The 19239-nt window shown below is 39.5% G+C and overlaps 1 protein-coding gene across 2 annotated transcripts in view; it reads right to left on the bottom strand.

Annotated features, from left to right (window-relative positions):
* osbpl10a (oxysterol binding protein-like 10a) overlaps positions 1–19239 on the bottom strand; it is a 96966-nt gene that overhangs the window by 61481 nt on the left and 16246 nt on the right. For both annotated transcript variants that reach the window (XM_085445263.1, XM_085445262.1), the window contains exon 3: positions 514–593. In XM_085445263.1, coding sequence (XP_085301389.1) covers positions 514–593 — 80 coding nt within the window. The remainder of the gene's footprint in view (positions 1–513; positions 594–19239) is intronic.

Genomic DNA, 19239 nt, shown 5'->3' with positions numbered 1-19239 from the left:
AGAAGTTAAGGAAGCTCGCAAACAGCCAAATCTGGGACAAATTAATCCAGTTCACGACTAAATAAGATCAGGAGTATTATGATCTAGACTGTATCTTGTGATGGGTCGTTAATTAAGAGACCAATTGAAACTTAAAATGACAGGAAGAAATCTGTCACTTTTCCATTTACTCAAAGCCAGCCGCTTAAAAGCAGAATAAAAAGAAAGAGGGCAGGAATTCCTTTAGGTACGCTGCACAGAGTTTTCCACCTGAGGAAAATCCTACTCCTGTCAAAAACAAATAAACAAAAACAACAAAAAAAACTTTGTACTGAACCCAGTATGAGTTTGCAACAGTATTCTATTTCAGGCCTTTATAAACAGACACACAACAGAACATTAATCTCGAGGGAAATGTCAAGGTTCTCTGCTGACTTATCTTCCTCAGCAACAGACACCAAGAGCTTAGACCAGGGTCATGTTTATAACATGTTTCTGTGTCTGTGTGTGTGTGTGTGTGTGTGTGTGTTTTACCTTGGCACTGCTGTCAGAGTGACGTCTGGCACATGCTTGGAGCTGGCTGATCCAAAACTGCTGCTCCTTGGCATCAGAGGCTACAGAAAAACACACACAGAACAAAAACTAATTAAAAAAATTAAAACCCATATGCTCCTGACTCGACTAACAAACTAGTGCATGAGTTCAGGTGCCGATCAATACACAGCTATAAGAAAGCCTTCAAGTGTCCACATCTACCAATGGTTAACAAGCACTTATTATCGGCATGAAGTGAGACAGAGTCACGGCTGCAGACAGGGGACTTTATTAAGGGTTCAAGACACTGAAATGCAGCCCAACTGCATTTCAGTGTTTTTGCTAAACTGTCTTAGTGTAAACACAACACTCGTCCATCTGCCTTTTTTATGCTTGAATAATTCATAGATCAGTGTTAAGTGGCTTAAGGATACATTGCAGTGAAAATGCCCAGGTGCAAGCACTGGAACCTAATCAGCCTTTGCCTTAATAAATAACCATTTCAAAACTGAAATTTATTGACTAATGAGTTAATGATTAGTAAATCATCCCAGATTTATATGTTATCTATTTACTCACATGTAAATGGTTTTAGTTCCTTCACAGGATGAGACCATTAGATCAAATCCAAGTGAAACTACACAGTGACTAAGGGTTTAGCATCAAACAAGGCAAAGATGTTCCCACACATGTTTTACAGTGCTTCAAACAGACAACGTAAACAAGTTGGTTTTACCGTTTTTAAAACAACCAGCAGCCTTCTTTACTTTATGTTAAATCAAAATTCTTAAGCAAGTTTAACCAAAGACTTAATTAACCCCAAAAGGCAGAAATGAGTCGGTATGCCGCAAAAAACAAAGAGCAGAGAATAAAACAGCCAACACACAGTTAGCTTAGCTTATCCTCATTCTGCCAAAGATAAAAAAGAAATAAATAAATAAATAAATAAAAAATCAACCTACTAGCGCCTCAAAAGCTAGCTAATTAACATGTTTCATAGGTTTCATTCTCCAGCTGTGGCACTAAACTGCTACTAAAAAGTAGCCACGCACAAATCCCCACATGACCCCGTTACACTTTTCGATTTGTATGGATCAAACATGTTAAACAGTGGTGCAGCATAGCAATGCAGAATTATGCTCTTTGCTTTCCAGGCTTTTTGCTAAGCTAAGCCTAATGGGTGTAGCTACAACAGAGTTCAGGGTACACAAGTGTAAAATAAATAAGGATCTAGATTACGGTTTGAGATGGAGTGAACCGGCTACTGCTTTAAGCTACAAACTTCGCCAAAGGGCGATGAGGGCTGCAAATGAGGCATCAGTGAGGTCAACCTGCAGGATGCCAGCAATCTCATTTGCTTTTGAATGATCACTGAACTTGCTGACTGTGTTCCTGAATATTTGATCATGTTACTTTCTGAATGATGTCCTGAGGGCTGCTATCACATTTGAACCTCTTCATTTTCATGTCCACGCCAAATTGAACACTCAGTATTCAAGAAACACCAGCAACTCATTCGGCCACATGCAAGCTGAGCGGCCACATGCAAGCTGAGCGGCCACTTTGCTATTCGCAAAGTGGCCGCTCAGCTTGCATGTGGTTTTTCCCCTCAGCACAGAAACAATCCAGGCCGCTATCCAAACACAAACCGCCAGATTTGCTGACTAATGCAGTGAGTTGCAGCCTCAGGCTGAAGAAGACGCTGACTGTCTGCTTGCTTTGACCTCTTCCAGGGCAGAACGGAAATCCACCTGATCTCATTTCACTGACTAATTATTAGAGAAAAAATAACTGTGATGGCACTGATAAAAGTAAGACAGCAGGTCAACTCGAGCTGGAGTACAAACAGTAGAAAAAAGCTTTGATGCACGCAGGCCAGATGTCATTCTGCACTTCTTTTATTTCAATATAGCAAACAATAGAAAGGAACCAAAAAAACCATTTTACATTATGAAGTAAAATGCCTTTAAATTCATTAAAATACACCTGAAACAGGTATGACCTGATGATAAACTAAAAAAAATGTTAGGCATATCATTAAAAACGTCTGTAACTACATGTGACCGACTATGCCATAAAATAAAGACGCTCATTCAACATTTGGGCCAATAAAACCTCATATGACTGTGACATATCACATAAATCACATAAATCTGTTGTCCATCACTCACTTTGATCCCTTTCCTCAGGACGCACCTGATACACATTCCAGCCGTTAGCCTACCTAGCTAGTGACAACAGATGCATTTTTACTACTTTACTTTACTACAAGTGGGGCTAAGCCCAAATCAACTAAACTAATCAAAGTCATCTCAACTTTGGTTTAACTGAGAACAGCAACAGAAAACAAAAATATGTCACCTGTCACCTGAAGTCATGAATCCAGCTAAGCTAAAGCTGCTTTTCATCACAAAGCACCTGGAGCTTAAAGACCTTGAACCGTGAAACGTTGAAGAATACAAGCTCAGGAAAGCAACTTTAGAAAAAGCACATATTTCTTTTTTGGCAGCTGAACAAATTGGAAAAAGTAAGCAGCCACACTCAGCTGGACAAGAACATATTCATCCAGTGGCGGTTGATAATGTGTGAATTTGTGCCTGTGACAGAACCAGCTAGTAAACAAAGTTGCACTGCTTGTGAGGATGAGGACTGCGCTAACATTCACTCACAGCTGCTAGATAGACTGTGCTCATATTAGCAATTTCTCTGTTCCACTTTACAAAACAGATACTTCTCTCAACTCTTTTGGTGCAGTCAAGGGGACAATTTGTAGAGCTTTCTGTTCTACAATCTTCTGTTGTTTAACTTTGGTGAGTCTGCGTAATTAAACCCTCACCTTCCTGTTCTCAGCTGATAAGAAAGGCACCTTTTTTGGGTCAGAGATGGTTGTGTGTGAAAATCACAGAATTTTCCTAAACGCTCAGTCCAGGCTGTCTGGCACCAACAACCAGGCCACATTCAGGGTCATCGTGACCATGTCTGCATGCATAAATGTACCGAGTTGCTGGCTTGTGATTGGCTGCTTATAGATATATGATATATGCAACTAAGCAACTAAAGTGGCTGGCAAGTGTGTATGCTCACATGGCAGAAAAATAAGGAAAGGCATAAAAGGCTAATAAAAAAGAAACCCCAATAACTCCTTAGATTTTATGCTTATCTGTTTAAGAGCCATTTCATTCTGCTTTTTGTTCTAATTATGCAGGTCACACAATAAAAATAATGCTGTAAAGTCTGTCCAGATGCCAACTTTACCAAACGGTCCATCTGAGGCTCACAGCAGCACTTGGGAGCATCTTTGCGGAACAGAAAAACAGGAGTGGGACACCTAAAGTCTTTACAAAATCCTCGCATGAATGAGCACAATAGGCCCACAAGACTTATTTATAGATCACAGCGTAAACACTGCTTCAAGTTTACCAGAAAGATGGGCTTCATTCAGATTTAAACTACTACACTGAACTCTGAATGTTTTGAGTTCAATGAGCCAGAACAGCGAGAAAAAAAACACACAGAGAAAGTTCAAACTGAACATCCCTCACAACTTCAAATATTCTGCTGCGTTTAGTGACTGACTAAGACATAACTGTCAGAAGAAAAGATAAAATGCACATAAGCACAAAGTAAACTGAGGCATAACTAAAGTTTTTATTACTTATAAATCTCAGCTGAACCTGAACCAGAACAGCACTCCCACTCTGCACACGCTGAATTAAACGTGTCTGAAGCAGCAGGTGCCAGCCTCGAAAGGTATGTATATTTATTCCGGACTGTTCAGTGCACGGCACTTGGTTCAGTGTAAGGTTTCCTTATTTCATGCCAGCCACCGAGCCAAAAAGTTTCTGTCAGAAGTCTATTCGTGTTGGCACATCTGCAGCATGAGAATAAAATTTCAAGATCACAAGCTCCAACCAAAATGCTCTGGAAGAGCAGCAGTCGCATCAAAAATAAGCTATAGCATGCCAACAGGATTAGCGCTGACATCTGAACGAACGCTGTGCCAGTTTTATTAAACACGTACAATGTGTGAAGTCATGCTACGTGTTCTTTTTCACTTTTAATCAAACTTGCTCCTCAGTCAGAAAATGAGGCTTCCCATCTCAACCCAGGCTCCCAGGAGGTGCCAACTAACTATTTCAAAGGCAATGGATGTGTCCTCAGTGCTGGCAAGAAGAAAATGCAGCAGTGGTTTGGGCAACTGTTAACCTATTCCTGGCGTTCTGGATTTACTGGTTAATCTCATCATAGTAATACAAAAAAAAAAAAAATCATTACCTTCACCAAGAAGGCTTGTTTTTGGAGGTGTTTGCATCCATGCCATTGTGTCTGCAAACACAATAGCTCGAAAAGAGTTCATTCTGATACAACAGTGTAGGTGTAGTTTAGGTGTAGGTGTGGAGTGGGATCATGTTAATGCTAATATATCGACATTTGCCAGACATCCACCAAGGTGTTCAAGGTCAACTGAATAATTTAATGATCACAAATTGACAAAAAGGCTCATAACTTAGAAACTGATTCTTACAAGTGTGTTGTGTGTTGTCAACAGATAGAAAGTACTGTGTAAGGATTTCAAATATCATGTGATATTTGACCTCTGAGCTGATCTGATCTGAAGGTAAAAGTGAATCCTTTTTAAAACTATGCTTCTTACTGCAGTTGTTTGTATTGAAAACATTCATTTATATGGGGAATGACATACGGGAATTCTAAATATCTGATTATTAACTCTGACCTCTTCTTCAAGGTCATATAAGGTAAAACCATAAGAACTGTAAGAAATTATACTTGTATATGGGAATTTCATATATTACATTCTTGTTTGCATCAACATATCATGTCATCTCACTTTTACATTTGACATCGACGTTTTTGCCAGTTTGACCGAAAAAGCATTGTCAAGAGAAAGAGAAATATATTGGAGAATAATGTTATGGAGTTTAATCCTCACAAACACCTGTTATCTATCATCCACTTCTACATAATGTACCAAGTACAATGCTATTCCCTTCACAGTGAATACTTCCCAAGAGTGAGTAAGCTTGGTGGAGGTTTGCGCTCTTGGAGTGCTTCTTGTATTAAAATATGTGACGCTGCATGTAAAACCAGAAAAAAAAGTCAAATGTATTTTCTTTAACTTTTTGTAACGTTTCTAAATTTCAAGATTAATGTGCAATAAAGGCCACATTTATCTGTTTTTGTTTAATTTCTATGTATTTTTAACTTAAAAATGTCAAACTATTTGAATTATTGTTGTTTTGCAGTGATACAAATGGATAAATACTCACTTGTAGCACATTTGTAAATTATTAAGTTTTAGGTACAAAACTGCACTGAGGTTACAAGAATCTGTTTATTGATCACAATCCACACAGCGTTATCTCCACAGGCCAAAGAAGTTAAGGTCACCAGCAAAACTAAGTGGGAAAAGTTTGCTGGAGGAGACGAGAGATTCAGCAGGTTCCTTGCACTGAATAAATGGCTTATATCAGCATGTACTGACCACTCAGTGCATTTTATCAACAATTTTAATATTTTTTGGGAACGCAGGCATCTGTTTAAAGCAAATGGATTTAATTTTAACAAGTCAGGGGTGAAACCGTTCACCTCCAACTTGTTTTATTCCATACGTCATCCATCTGTGCTTGGTGCTAAGGCTCATATAAACGAGGAGTTATCTCATAAAGAGGAACAAACAGTACTCCAAGAACAGACAAAGCCCAGCAGAAACCTTGAGGAGGAGCCTCATCTGCCCCCACGCCGGAAAAGCTTCAGAAAGGAGAGACATCAGAGGCAAGAAGAGGGGTCCCTATTTGCCTCCAACTCTCTCAACAACACCAACGACCAGGACCAGGGACCACGACCTTCCCCTGTCCCCCAAACCCCTGACAGGCCATCTCCCTCCTCCACCTCCCTTTCTCCCTCCTCGCCACACCTGAAATTCACTGAGGAGATGATGGAGTGGGTCAATGCTGGGCTCAGATCTACCCCCCGGTCCAATCCGTTTTTGCCCCCCATAAACCCCCCACCAGAGCAACCAAAGGTTCGCCATTGAGCCCCGCCCTCAACAGAGCAATTGAAGTTACATTGACCGCTCCCAAACACGAGGGGGCAAATAATACCTCTAAAACACTTAAGTTGGCTTTATTAAACGTTAGATCTTTAGCTGGGAAAACATTTTTAATTAATGATTTAATCACTGAGCACAGCCTTGATTTTATGTTTTTAACAGAAACTTGGTTGGACCAAAGTAACAGTGGAGCTGTTCTCATCGAGACGACCCCTCCTAACTACAGTTTTATCAGTGAGGCCAGGGTGAGCAGGAGAGGGGGGGGGGGGGGGGGGGGGGTGTCGCTGTCTTATTTAATGAATCATTTCAATGTAAGCAGCTATCTCCTGGAAGTTTTCAGTCTTTTGAATATGTGGCTTTACAGCTGAAGGCCCCATCCAAAGTTGTGTTTCTTAATGTTTACAGGCCTCCCAAATACTGCACAGACTTTTTAAATGACCTCAGTGAACTGCTGTCTGTGATCTGTGTTGATTTAGACTGTAATTATTGCTGGGGATTTTAACATCCATGTGGACAACCCTCAGGACAAAGGGACTAAAGACCTGAGTAACACTCTGGGCAACTTTGGGCTGACTCAGCATGTAACAGAGGCCACACATAATAGAGGACACACTCTTGACCTACTGATATCCAAGGGCCTGAGCATTTCAAACATTACTGTGTCTGATGTGGGCCTGTCTGATCATTACTGTGTTTTCTTTGAAAGTAAAATTTCAGCCCACGCAAATATATCAACAGCAGTGATCACAAAACGGTGTATAACTGAATACAGTAGTGAGATATTTAACCAGGTCTTCCCCTTAACACCTGGCCTGTCCAGAGGTTCAGTCAATGAGCTCGTCAATAGCTTCAATGCTAAAATGTTAAATGTTATGGACACTATTGCTCCCATTAAGGTGAAGGTTATCTCTGGAAGGAAAAAGTCTCCATGGAGAAACTCCACACTGGTGAAAAATGAAAAAAAAGAGTGTTGGAAAGCTGAGCGCAGATGGAGAAAAACAAACCTCCAGGTTCATTATGACATCTATAAAGAGAAACTTCACAATTATAATTTACAACTGAGGAGTGCAAGGAGGTCCTACTTCTCTGACATCATCACCAAAAACAGTCATAATGCTCGGGTCTTATTTTCTACAGTTGACAGGCTAACAAACCCTCCTGTGTCAGTGGCAGCTGAACTTCATTCGACCATGGCCTGCAATGACTTTGCCAAATTCTTCACAGACAAAATCCAAAAGATTAGACCAGCAATTGGTACATCAACAACATATTCAGGATATATACAGAGTCCACTGAAAAACTGTTTAAACACCATCAAACAGTTTCACCCTATTAACAGCAAAGACCTGGAGGACATCTTAGGTCAACTGAACTCCTCCTCTTGCTGTTTAGATGTCCTGCCAACAAGTTTTTTCAAAAAGGTCTCAAAGACTTTGGAGTCAGACCTGTTACAGATCGTCCACTTTTCTTTAATGTCAGGTGTGTTTCCAGAACCACTAAAAACTGCTGTAATTAAACTTATACTGAAAAAGGACAATCTTGACAAAACACAAGTGAACAACTACAGGCCGATCTCAAATCTCCCATTTTTAAGTGAGATTATTGAAAAAGCAGTTTCTCTACAGCTCAATTACTTCTTAAAACAGACTAACTGCTATGATGCCTTCCAGTCAGGTTTTAGACAGAACCACAGCACTGAAACCGCTCTGACCAAAGTGTTCAATGACATAGGTCTGAATACAGACAGTGGAAAAATGTCAGTCTTAGTTTTGCTGGATCTCAGTGCAGCATTTGATACAGTTGACCACAACATATTACTCAAACGACTGGAGAACTGGGAAGGTCTTTAAGGAACTGTACTAAACTGGTTCAAAACATACGTAGAAAACAGGAAATACTTTGTATCAATAGGTAACTTCACATCTGAGCAGACAAGTATCACATGTGGAGTTCCCCAAGGTTCCATCTTGGGACCCCTTCTGTTTAACATCTACATGCTCCCACTGGCACAGATTATAAAGAACAACAAAATAAACTACCACAGCTATGCAAATGACACACAAATATATATCACAATGTCACCAGGAGACCGAGGCCCTGTACAGGCTCTTGGTAAATGCATTGAGGAAATTAATGACTCGTTGTGCCACAATTTTCTCCAGCTAAACACAAATAAAACTGAAGTAGTAGTCTTTGGTGCCAAAGAAAAACGATTACAGGTCACCAGAGAACTTCAATCTATACACCTAAAAACCACAAACCAGACGAGAAATTTGGGTGTAGTGATGGATGCAGACCTAAACTTAGAAAAACACATTAAGACAATAACAAAATCAGCTTACTATCACCTCAAGAATATTTCAAGGATAAAAGATCTGATGTCTCAACAGGACCTGGAAAAACTAGTCCATGCATTCATCTTTAGTAGGCTTGATTACTGTAACAGCATCTTTACAGGTCTACCTAAAAAATCAGTCAGACAACTACAGCTCATTCAGAACTCTGCTGCTCGAGTCCTCACTAAGACCAAAAAAGTGGACCACATCAGCCCAGCTCTGAGGTCTTTACACGGGCTGCCTGTCCGTCAGAGGATAGACTTTAAAGTTCTGATGCTTCCCAGTATGAACCTTCCAGATCCCTCAGGTCATCTGGATCTGGTTTTTTATCAGTTCCCAGAGTCAGAACCAGACACGGAAAAGCTGCATTCAGCTTTTATTCTTCTTATATCTGGAACAAACTCCCAGAAAGCCTCAGATCAGCTGAAACACTCAGTTTATTTAAACCCAGGTTGAAGACTCACCTATTCTCAGCTGCATTTGAATAAAACACCAAATCCACACTTTTAAGCTTAAATTTCAAAACTTATATTTTAACTACTGATTTTATCTACTGTTCTGATTTTATCTACTGTTTTTTTAAATCAATTTTAAATCATGCTTTTTATTGTTTTTGTTTTTTAATGTCTCTGTAAAGCACTTTGAATCACCTTGTTGTTGAATTGTGCTATATAAATAAACTTGCCTTGCCTGGCTGACTGGCAAGGATGCACCCCCCGGCTGTGGGTAGCTCTGTGAACGGGGTTTTCAGAGTCAAAATCAGAATATTTCTTAACTTCTCTATAACTTCCAGGAGTGTAAGTGTTTTGTTACAGATGCTCACTTAAATATAAATATGAAAGATACCAAACAAAAACTCAAAAGTAAAAAAAAAAAAAAGAAGAAATAAGTAAAACTAAGGCACTCAAAGTGAAACGCTAAATTAAAATGAAATATTCCAAAGCTTAAAGCAACACTAGGTACGGTCTAGACAAGATATCACAAGTGAAAATAGTCCAGGTGTCATAATGCCGCAGGTGGGATTTCCTGTTGCATACATCATGGCTGAGCGAGTCTTGCGCTCCTGTGGCTGTACAACACAAAGAGTGTGGAGGATTGTCTAATACGGAGCACAACTTGAACAACATCTTCCTTTCTGAAACCTCCGTCAGAGAGTTTTCCCCTCACAGTCGAGAGGTTCGCTGAACGAGGACTTACAGGACATCATTTATTTGCAGCTTATGAAACTTCAGAAACTGTTCAGAAATAGTTTTGAGGGATGTTTACAGACACTGAAGTTAAAAGCAAACAAGGATTGCAAATACTAGAAAGTCCCGTTGTTCCTGATGACGTCATTGCTGATGGCGGCCGCATTTATGAAGACAGGATTCTCTGTCTGCATTTTTTTTTTTTATACTTAAAACGAAACAGATCAAAGTCTTTTCTTATTAACAGTTTGCAGCACTGGAATGCTTTTGTCTGTTACAGAAGTAATTAAGGATATTCAGGCACTCTTGAACCTTTTCTTTCTTTTTAAAATTCTCATTTCTCTGCTGTACCAAAAACTTCAGGAACTGTGATAGGAACATTATTCAAGTCAAACAGTGCATTTTGTGAGCACCATTAATCCACTACTCATTTACTGGAGATTGGAAAAAAGAGAGTCCTCAGTACTCTCTTAAAAAAGGATTTATGCCAAACATCAGTGAAACTGTGTGATTTTCTGCAGGGGAAAAGCATCCCCTGATAGTTTTTGGGAACACTGGAAAATGTTGCGTTTAACAGAAGTGGGCTGGTTGTATTGGAGTGAAAGTTAGCAGGGTTCAAACTCCTCACACAGCTTTTTTGTTTGCTTGTTAAATGTGTAAGTGAATGCAGCACCACTGAGAATTTCTGAGAATAGTGTAATTTTCATCACTTTGTACAAACACATTCATCTGAAGCAAACTGGACCCTAAATCAACTCCCCTTTGTTTCCAGAGTATTTTTCACAAATATAATCATCAGAAGATGTTTAAGTGGGAAAATGAGTGCAGCACTCTCCTTGTTAGGGAGAATAAAACAAGGCGGCCACATTTTATCATTGGATTAATGCGGTATTACATCATCACCCAAAACAACCAAAAAAAAAAATCTTCTGAGATTTCTTATTTAAAGTTAAGTTGAGAAGTTATTATTGAGGTTCGGGTTATTTTAGTGCAGGAAGAATTCAATTTGCACTTGTCAATCACTTTCACTGCCAACATCTGCCAGCTACAGAAGGTCTCTTTAAGTGAAGAGGCAACTCTGAAAATGAGACATTCACACAAACGCCGCATTCGATGTGTGTTCTCCCACTGGGAGTGGCTGCTCGCCCCTGCAGGGAGCACACAGTATTCAGTCAAAAACACCTGTAACAAGCTGTCTTTCTGCAAAAAATATCCGGTAACAAGCTTCCCACTTTCTTCTTCTTGTCATCATCCACAGAAATCACTCACTCTGACTAAAGGGACGACTTACCCGCAGATGAGCAAGCGCCTAAATCTGATGTTTATCTGTGATGTGCACAAGCACAGCTGTGATTTTAGGTAATTAGTCATCTGTATTGAGCACCAGCCTTGCACCTGTGCATATGCTGACACAAGTGATATACGTACAGTGCTGTGCAAAAATCTTGAGTCACTCGTCTTTTCTTTTTATTAACATAAAGAAATAGGTGCAGAGATTTATTGAAGCATATCCAAAAACACATGTAAAAACAGCATAAAAAAACAAAAACAAAGTTTGTACGATTCTAACGAGCTGGGAAGTCAATATTTGTTATGACTATCTTTATTCTTCAACACAGCCTGAACTCTCTTTGGCATTTTTCTTGTAATTTTTTTAAGTAGTCTCCAGGAACAGTTCTCTGGGCCTCTTGAAGGACATTCAAAGCTCTTTTTTGGATGTTTGCTGCCTTTTGTTCTGTTGTCTGTCAAGATGATCCCACACTGCTTCAATAGTGTTGTGGTCCAGGCTCTGTCTGTTTTTCTATCCAGGTAGGCTTTTACTGCATTTGCAATAAAAGTGGGATCGTTGACATGCTGAAAAATTAGGCTGCTGACAATCAGATCCTTTTCTGATGGTACTGCATTGTGGATTAATATCTGACAGAATTATGAATGCCAGAGTGCCACTGGCTGAAATACAGCCTTAAACCATAAAGCAGATATTTTACAGATGGTTGTAGACAGTGTTCATCACTTCATCACACTTATTGCCACCGATTTTTCATTCATTTCTTGTGTAACCTGACATGCCTCAGCCTTTTCTCCCTGTTTCACTTCCTTAACAATGGCTTCTTGACAGGTACCTTTCCACTGAGACAATTTCTCACTTTAAAAGAATACAAGAAAATTCTGGCTTGTTGGAGGTAACATGTAGAAACCAGAGACTAATGGGCTTTTGCCTTAATGAATAATTTTTTCTGAGCTGAAAGTGATTGACCAATGAGTTAATGATTAGGAAATCAGTCTCAGTTCATCAGTTGTATTCTCATGTAAATATTTGTAGCTCCATTACAACGGTCAGACTGAATCAAAGTGAAACAACAAACTGACTAAATCTTTGGTATTTTTCATCGGTGTAACTAAAGAAGGAGGAATCCAAAAAAACGAAACCAAAAATTCCTTTGAAAATGTTTGATAAAGCAGCCGCTGTCTAAAGAAAACCTTGTAAAGACCTTCAAAAGGCCTGGAAAATGACTGATTATAAACGCTTAATAAAGAAATATGAGAGAGACTGACTCACTGGATGCAAAATAGTAGTGTAGCATTTATATAAGAGTAGCTGCCTCACTGAGGAGGATTACACTGATCCTGAAATAAATTTAGCTGGGTTTGTCTTGGAGATGACACTGACAGCTCAATTCATTTCATGAATACATAAAGTTTGCCCTGTAAAGTGAGAAGACTAACAGGAAAATGAGAAGCTGGACCGTGTGCTCATTTAAAACGAGCAACAATGGACACCCGTCCTAGTCTGCTCTTATTTAAAAGTCAATATCCAGCCCACAGAGATGGCTGAGTGATATCTGAACATTACTAGGTGATCAAGGGAGAAGGAGAGAGAAAGAGAAACCTCCTTCCCACTCAGTCATGGCACCACCACCACCGCCTAATTACACATGTTTTAATTACAGTGTCATGAAAGATGTTATTGGTTATGATAATGGTGAGTCTGAGGATTAATGCTTGGACGAGCAGTTAGATTTGATTAAAGTGCTGGGAGATATTATGAGCGAGGCACTTTAAACATATATTTTCAAGAAAATGGACGGGCTGACGAAGCCTAGAACAGAGGGAAGAGCTGCCAGGCAATTACAGTAACCAGCAACCAGCCTTCACTCATCAGCACAGCACAATGACATTTGAACCCTATGATTGCTCTTGCTAAAGCAGTCCCAGTGCATTATATGCAAAGAAACGTTGTTGTGATTACAGGCTAACTTTAGATACAATTGCTTTTTCTTGCTTCACACTACTGCACCTCACGATTATTTTTTATTTATTTTTTTTTTGCACCAAGCAGTTCATTTTAATCTCCTACGCTGATCAGAAAAGAGGAATTTGATGTCATCTTTAAACAGAGTAAGAACGTCCAATTAAGGCAAAAGTCACACATATTCTGAGATAAAAGTTACTATGTGAAAGTGAACAGTGGCTGTTAATAAAGACAAAAGACTGAGTGCTCCCCAATTATTGGCACATTTTAATGATTTTTGTTCCTTAATGATCGCACCCTTAAAGGACTGCAACAGATGTAATCCTTTCCTTTCTTACTTCGCCGTAGACGAGTAGCAGAGTAAAAGTTTACTTCAGTGAAAGTAGAAAAGCTGATCATGTAGTCTGTGTTTTTAAACACCCACCAAAGAAGTTTAAACCAAAGCCAAAGAAAAAAATATCAATGATGTGAATCTTCTGTTCCACCCCCATCCCAAAGATGCTCTATTGGGAGCGAGATAACCTTGGAGGTCATTTGACAACACTGTAAAACATGTTCAAGAAAACAGTTTGAGAGTATTTGAGTGTTGTGATGTGGCGCGTTATCCTGTTGGAAGAAGCCATCAAAGGATGTGGCTTAAACACCACTAAGGGTACTAAGAGCCCTGAAGAAGATATCCCCCAAACATCATTACATCATCATCATCACCAGCCTGAGCTGTTGATGTAAGGCTCTTTCATGTGGTCAAAGGAGCTTGCAAAGAAAAGCGTCTGGACTTCTTTAAGTTGCTTGAAGACGTTTCACCTCTCATCCGAGAAGCTTCTTCAGTTCTATCTTAACAGTCCAAACATCACAATGGCCAATTAGATTTTTTCCCTGCTACCAAGAGCCAATCTGCACATACTCCTATATAAACCCATCAAACCTAACAGCAAATTAAACACATTTACAGCCTGGTACAAAAACCACTTTTGGCCTATGAATGTAATTTGTCTTATGTCAACTCTCAGTTGTATAGCAGATGAACTTCCTTACCCATTCAAACGGTATTAAGACTTAAGGTTATGTGTGATTAGGGGCCTGTGATCCTCAGGTCAGAGCATTTTTTTCCTCCTTGCGCTCACAACACTCATTTCAAAACAGTTCAACTTTTTGAAGGCTCAACTTTTTGCTGCGACTGCAGCAATCAATCACAAAGAGGTTTCTGGTGCCACACTCACTTAGCCAGCAACCAATCACCAACAACCTGTATGTATCCGAGATCCAAGTTTTAAGTAAGTGGCATTATGATATCATTTTATTTATGTTCTTAGCAACAAACATCATACAGTCTACTAACTCATACGGGGGAAAAGTTGCATCAGAGGTTTCAAAATAATACTCCACAATCCTCTGAGTGGAGTCATGCACAGCCGGTGCACTTTTTAAATGCAGTCAACAGTCTTTACACATTTGACATATTTTACACACTTTTCGTTAGCATATGGTCTAAATCAAACAATAACTAACAACAATTTGTCCACAGGGAAGCAAATCAGTAAACACCCAATTACCATTCAGTGAAATTTATGCTGAATATGTACAACAGCCAAAACCGTCCACAGCTAACAGGGGCCATCCTGAGAAGCCATACAAGTCTTACAAATACTAATCAGACAATAACTCTTGATGATGGCTTTAAAACATTGTGCTTTAATTATACAGCTGCACAATCAAAACTGTGCCAGGCATCCTAATAAGCCAGTTTGTATCCAGCTCACAAAAACCTGACCCTTTCATTGGCTTCGCGTCTCTGAGTCTTCATATGATAAATAGCTTAATTTTTCATCTCAGTGTTCAGACATGATTAAATTCAAGTCGCTCTTCACCTTTGCTCAGCAACAAAACATGCGGCCCATGTGTCCTTATATCCGACAACGGAAGGACGAAGCCGCTTCAGTTTAGAGGCAGAAAACTCTCAGGCTACTGTATAGCCGTGTGAGAAATGCTACAGATTGTGTGTATCCAGCATCTTCTTACAGCAGCTAGGGAAAAGGCAAGTCGTTCAAAGCTATCCTGTGAAGAGATATCATCCTGAGAATAAAGGTGGCATTTACAGCTCTGGACTTGGACTATTGGTGGACTTATACACTGCTTATCAGCTAAACCAGAAAGACTGAAAAATGACTCCCGACTGAACCTTAAAGTTCCCCCAACCCGCATCCAAGTAGGTTTCAGGGGTTCCCATGGTAACCAATATCCAGAACTGAGTATACCAGCCAATCTTAACTTCACAGACTACTAAAAAGCTAATTTGAGCCACTTTGTGCCCTGCTGGTTGAGCAAAGTGAGCTTTTGCAAGTACAAATTTTACTCTTTTGTGGCTAATTTTTAAAATATAATTTAATTTAGCAAACATTTTTAAAGATATCTTTGTTGCTGACCCCAACAACAATACCATCCTCTAACGCATTTGTTTAGTTTGGGGTGTTGGCACCAGTCGAGACAGGATTGCAGTTTTTTTGGCAAGCATCTGAATGAGTCACTGGAAATAGAAACACCTCTTCTGTGAGTTACAAAGTCCAACTTCTTCTTCACTGTGGTATTATTGTTTCCTTTTAGCTTGATTCACTGGATCACAGAGTTATTCAGAGAATATAGGCCAAGTTACTCTGATATCCTCCCCCTCAAGACTGTAAGGGGACATTCCAGCAGCTCAAGTGGAGCAACAATGAAAAAGGAGTCTCTCTTATTTAAGTGGATACAGGTCACTGAAAGCCCAGGCCTTTAGCACAGTAACCACCTTAAGGATCATGTTGCGGCAATACTTCTTAAAGAAACATTTCACCTTTGTGTAAATTCACTTATTGAATGGCCATAGAAACATAATTTCTTATCTGGATTAGGCACACGTGCATGCCGACTTATTTGCATGAAAAATAATGACTATATATAGATGCAACATCACAGTTCAAATAAAAATTGGTTTTAAATTATATTTAAAATGAACAATGATGATTACCTAAGTTCCATTTATTCATCCATCCATTCGCTACCGCTTATCCTTTTCAGGGTCGCGGGGGGTGCTGGAGCCAATCCCAGCTGTCATAGGGCGAGAGGCGGGGTACACCCTGGACAGGTCGCCAGTCTGTCGCAGGGCTAACACACAGGGACAGACAACCATTCATACTCACATTCACTCGCACATTCACACCTAGTGGCAATTTGGATTATCCAATTAACCTATCCCCACAAACTGCATGTCTTTGGACGGTGGGAGGAAGCCGGAGTACCCGGAGGGAACCCACGCAGACACGGGGAGAACATGCAAACTCCACACAGAAAGACCCCGGCCTGATGGTGGAATTGAACTCAGGACCTTCTTGCTATGCGGCAACAGTGCTAACCACCGTGCCGCCCTTACCTAAGTTGATTTTTTTTATTTATATAGCCACTATTAAGTTTGATCCTGTGGGCTGTGCATGTCATATCTCGATATAATCATAAAAAACATAAATGTTTCCATGATAAAATAGTGTCAATAGCAATATCTATGACATGATAATGCTACGTGTTTACGCTCCCTAGCCAGCACAACAATACAAGACCAGTCATGTCTGAGAGCGAGAGCAGCAGTGCCACCCTGTAATGACTATTTAGTACCTAAGGAGTTATCAGAGGTAAGATCTCCAATAAAGCATAGTATTTTGCAATGTGAACAAGAAAACTAACTAACTAACTAACTAACTAAGGTGGAAAGGATATACTTGAGGCAAAAAATACAGAAAGGGAAAAAAAGCTATTAAGGAACCCAAGGAGGACAGAGTAGGTGAAGGATTGTTGGAGCACTCGTTAATATATCACAGGAACAGTGTGACGAGGTGGATGGAAATCCACTTTACACAGTCTGACCCAACATACTACCATCCCAGGTAGAAAATAGAAAAGAAAGTTTCAATTTTATTATGTGACAACATTGTGCAACTGAAGAGTTACAAGGTTACTTTAGCTTGTGTTAAACTCTAATGTTAAGTGGTTACTTTCTGCTTTTACTTAAAGGTTTCATTGAAAAACACAAGCTAGGCTACTTTTATGCTTACACTGGCTGTGGCACCTTGTGGCAAAAGATTCATACTTTCAGTTAAGCAGTCTGTAAATCAGTGACAGTAGCTCATTGATGAAAGATGGATTTTGTTTCCACTATGAAATCCTACTGTCTGTTGCAATCACCAGTAAAACCTTGTTCTTTCTGTATATTTCCTTGAAATACCGTGACGTAATTTTTTTTTTGAGGCCATATCACCCACCCCTACTGTGGACAGTCGTTTTTAATATCCACAGCACTTTCCAGAGGTGTCTGACACCATTATTATATGTTTACAGTGTAAATAACAGAGTGCACTCTAAGAATGAGAGTGAGTCACCTATTGACTGTAAATAAATGAATGATAAGTAACTTAACAAATTGAAACTCTTTCCCTTCAACCCAAACTGGTCACTGCAGATGTCTGCGAGAGGTTTCTTCCTATTAAGAGAGTTTTTCCTTCCCACTGTCGCCAAGACCATGCTTATAGGGGTGTCATCCTAATCTCTGGGATTTTTATCTCGATTATTTTAGGGTCAAGTCTTTATAATCGAAAAGGGAGTGACAGTTGTTGTGATTTGGCACTATATAAAGAAAACTGAACTACATTTAATTGAATTGATATAAAATGGCAATGTTGTGTTTTATTATCCACAAAGCTCAATGTCCATGTGGATGACACCAAATTAATACGGACTAAATAAATGTCCATCAAAGTCTAAAGACTTTAAATGATTTATTGTGTCCAAATCTGTTCATGACTTCACACTTATATAGTTTCTAGACAATCAACTAAAGACTTATATAATTTCTAGTCTTAAGTGTTGAACAGATTTAGTAAAAAGTCTGAGAAAAAAGCAACATCAGGTCATACTGGAACTTCTGTAGACAGCACTGCTATCGATGAAATGAATCAATAAATAATGGAACTGAAACTGTTTACTTTACTTACCAACACTAGAACTGAGGGTCATTCTGATCTCTTGGCATTTTAAAACATATGCAACTCTGTTAAATTAAAACTGTGCCATCTCACGACTTTCCCTAAAACGGGTTTATTGATCATATAATGAACTTTGGAGTGTGTGGGATAAAAAAGAAAAAAGAATTATGACAACTTAGACATCGGGTGTCATTCTGACCCAATAGAAATTCATGTAAAACAGCAATTGCAGAATGCCGGGTTGCCTAGCAACGCACTTGTTTGGACACATTGTGATGTGATGGCAGCTTTAACATGAGCCAGATATAGCTAGATGATATTGATAAATAAATATATAGGGAACTGTAGTTGGATAAATGATGAATAATTACCGCCGCGCTGAAAGGGTCATGCCTGGGATGTTGAGCCAGGTCAGAGCGGAGGAGTGTGTGATGGAGCGCGTGGAGAACTGTAGCTGAACCGAGCAGAAAGCCCAGCATGCGGGGAATTAATCAGAGCAAATAAAGAGTGAAATCCAGAGCAGAACAGCTGAATCAGACATGTTTCATGCCTGGGGAGCAGAGCAGAGTCTGGTGGGCGGAGGCAGATGAGGATGTTGTGTTGTACTTTTACAATAACTGATTTAGTGCACAGTGTATCTTTCTTTTTCTTTAGCCAACTGTGGGCAATGACCTGTTCAATCTGTGTCACAGAGAGCACTTTGTTTTTTATTTTTTATACCTTCTTTATTTTAGCTAAACTAATACAGCCCATTATCCAAAACTCATTTTTAACTCTGTTTTTCTTCTACAATAATTAAATGATTTAGATCTATTATTGTGTTGCTCGGTATAATCTTTATTTATTAGTGAATTCCAGTACACACTTTAACTTT

The sequence above is a fragment of the Copadichromis virginalis genome, linkage group LG22 (genome assembly GCF_057382275.1).
Source record: "Copadichromis virginalis isolate Kocher_CV1m ecotype Utaka linkage group LG22, C_Virginalis_male_GT1.1, whole genome shotgun sequence".
NCBI lineage: Eukaryota > Metazoa > Chordata > Actinopteri > Cichliformes > Cichlidae > Copadichromis > Copadichromis virginalis.
Note: the sequence above shows the minus strand (reverse complement) of the source record. Positions and strands in the feature narration are given on the sequence as shown.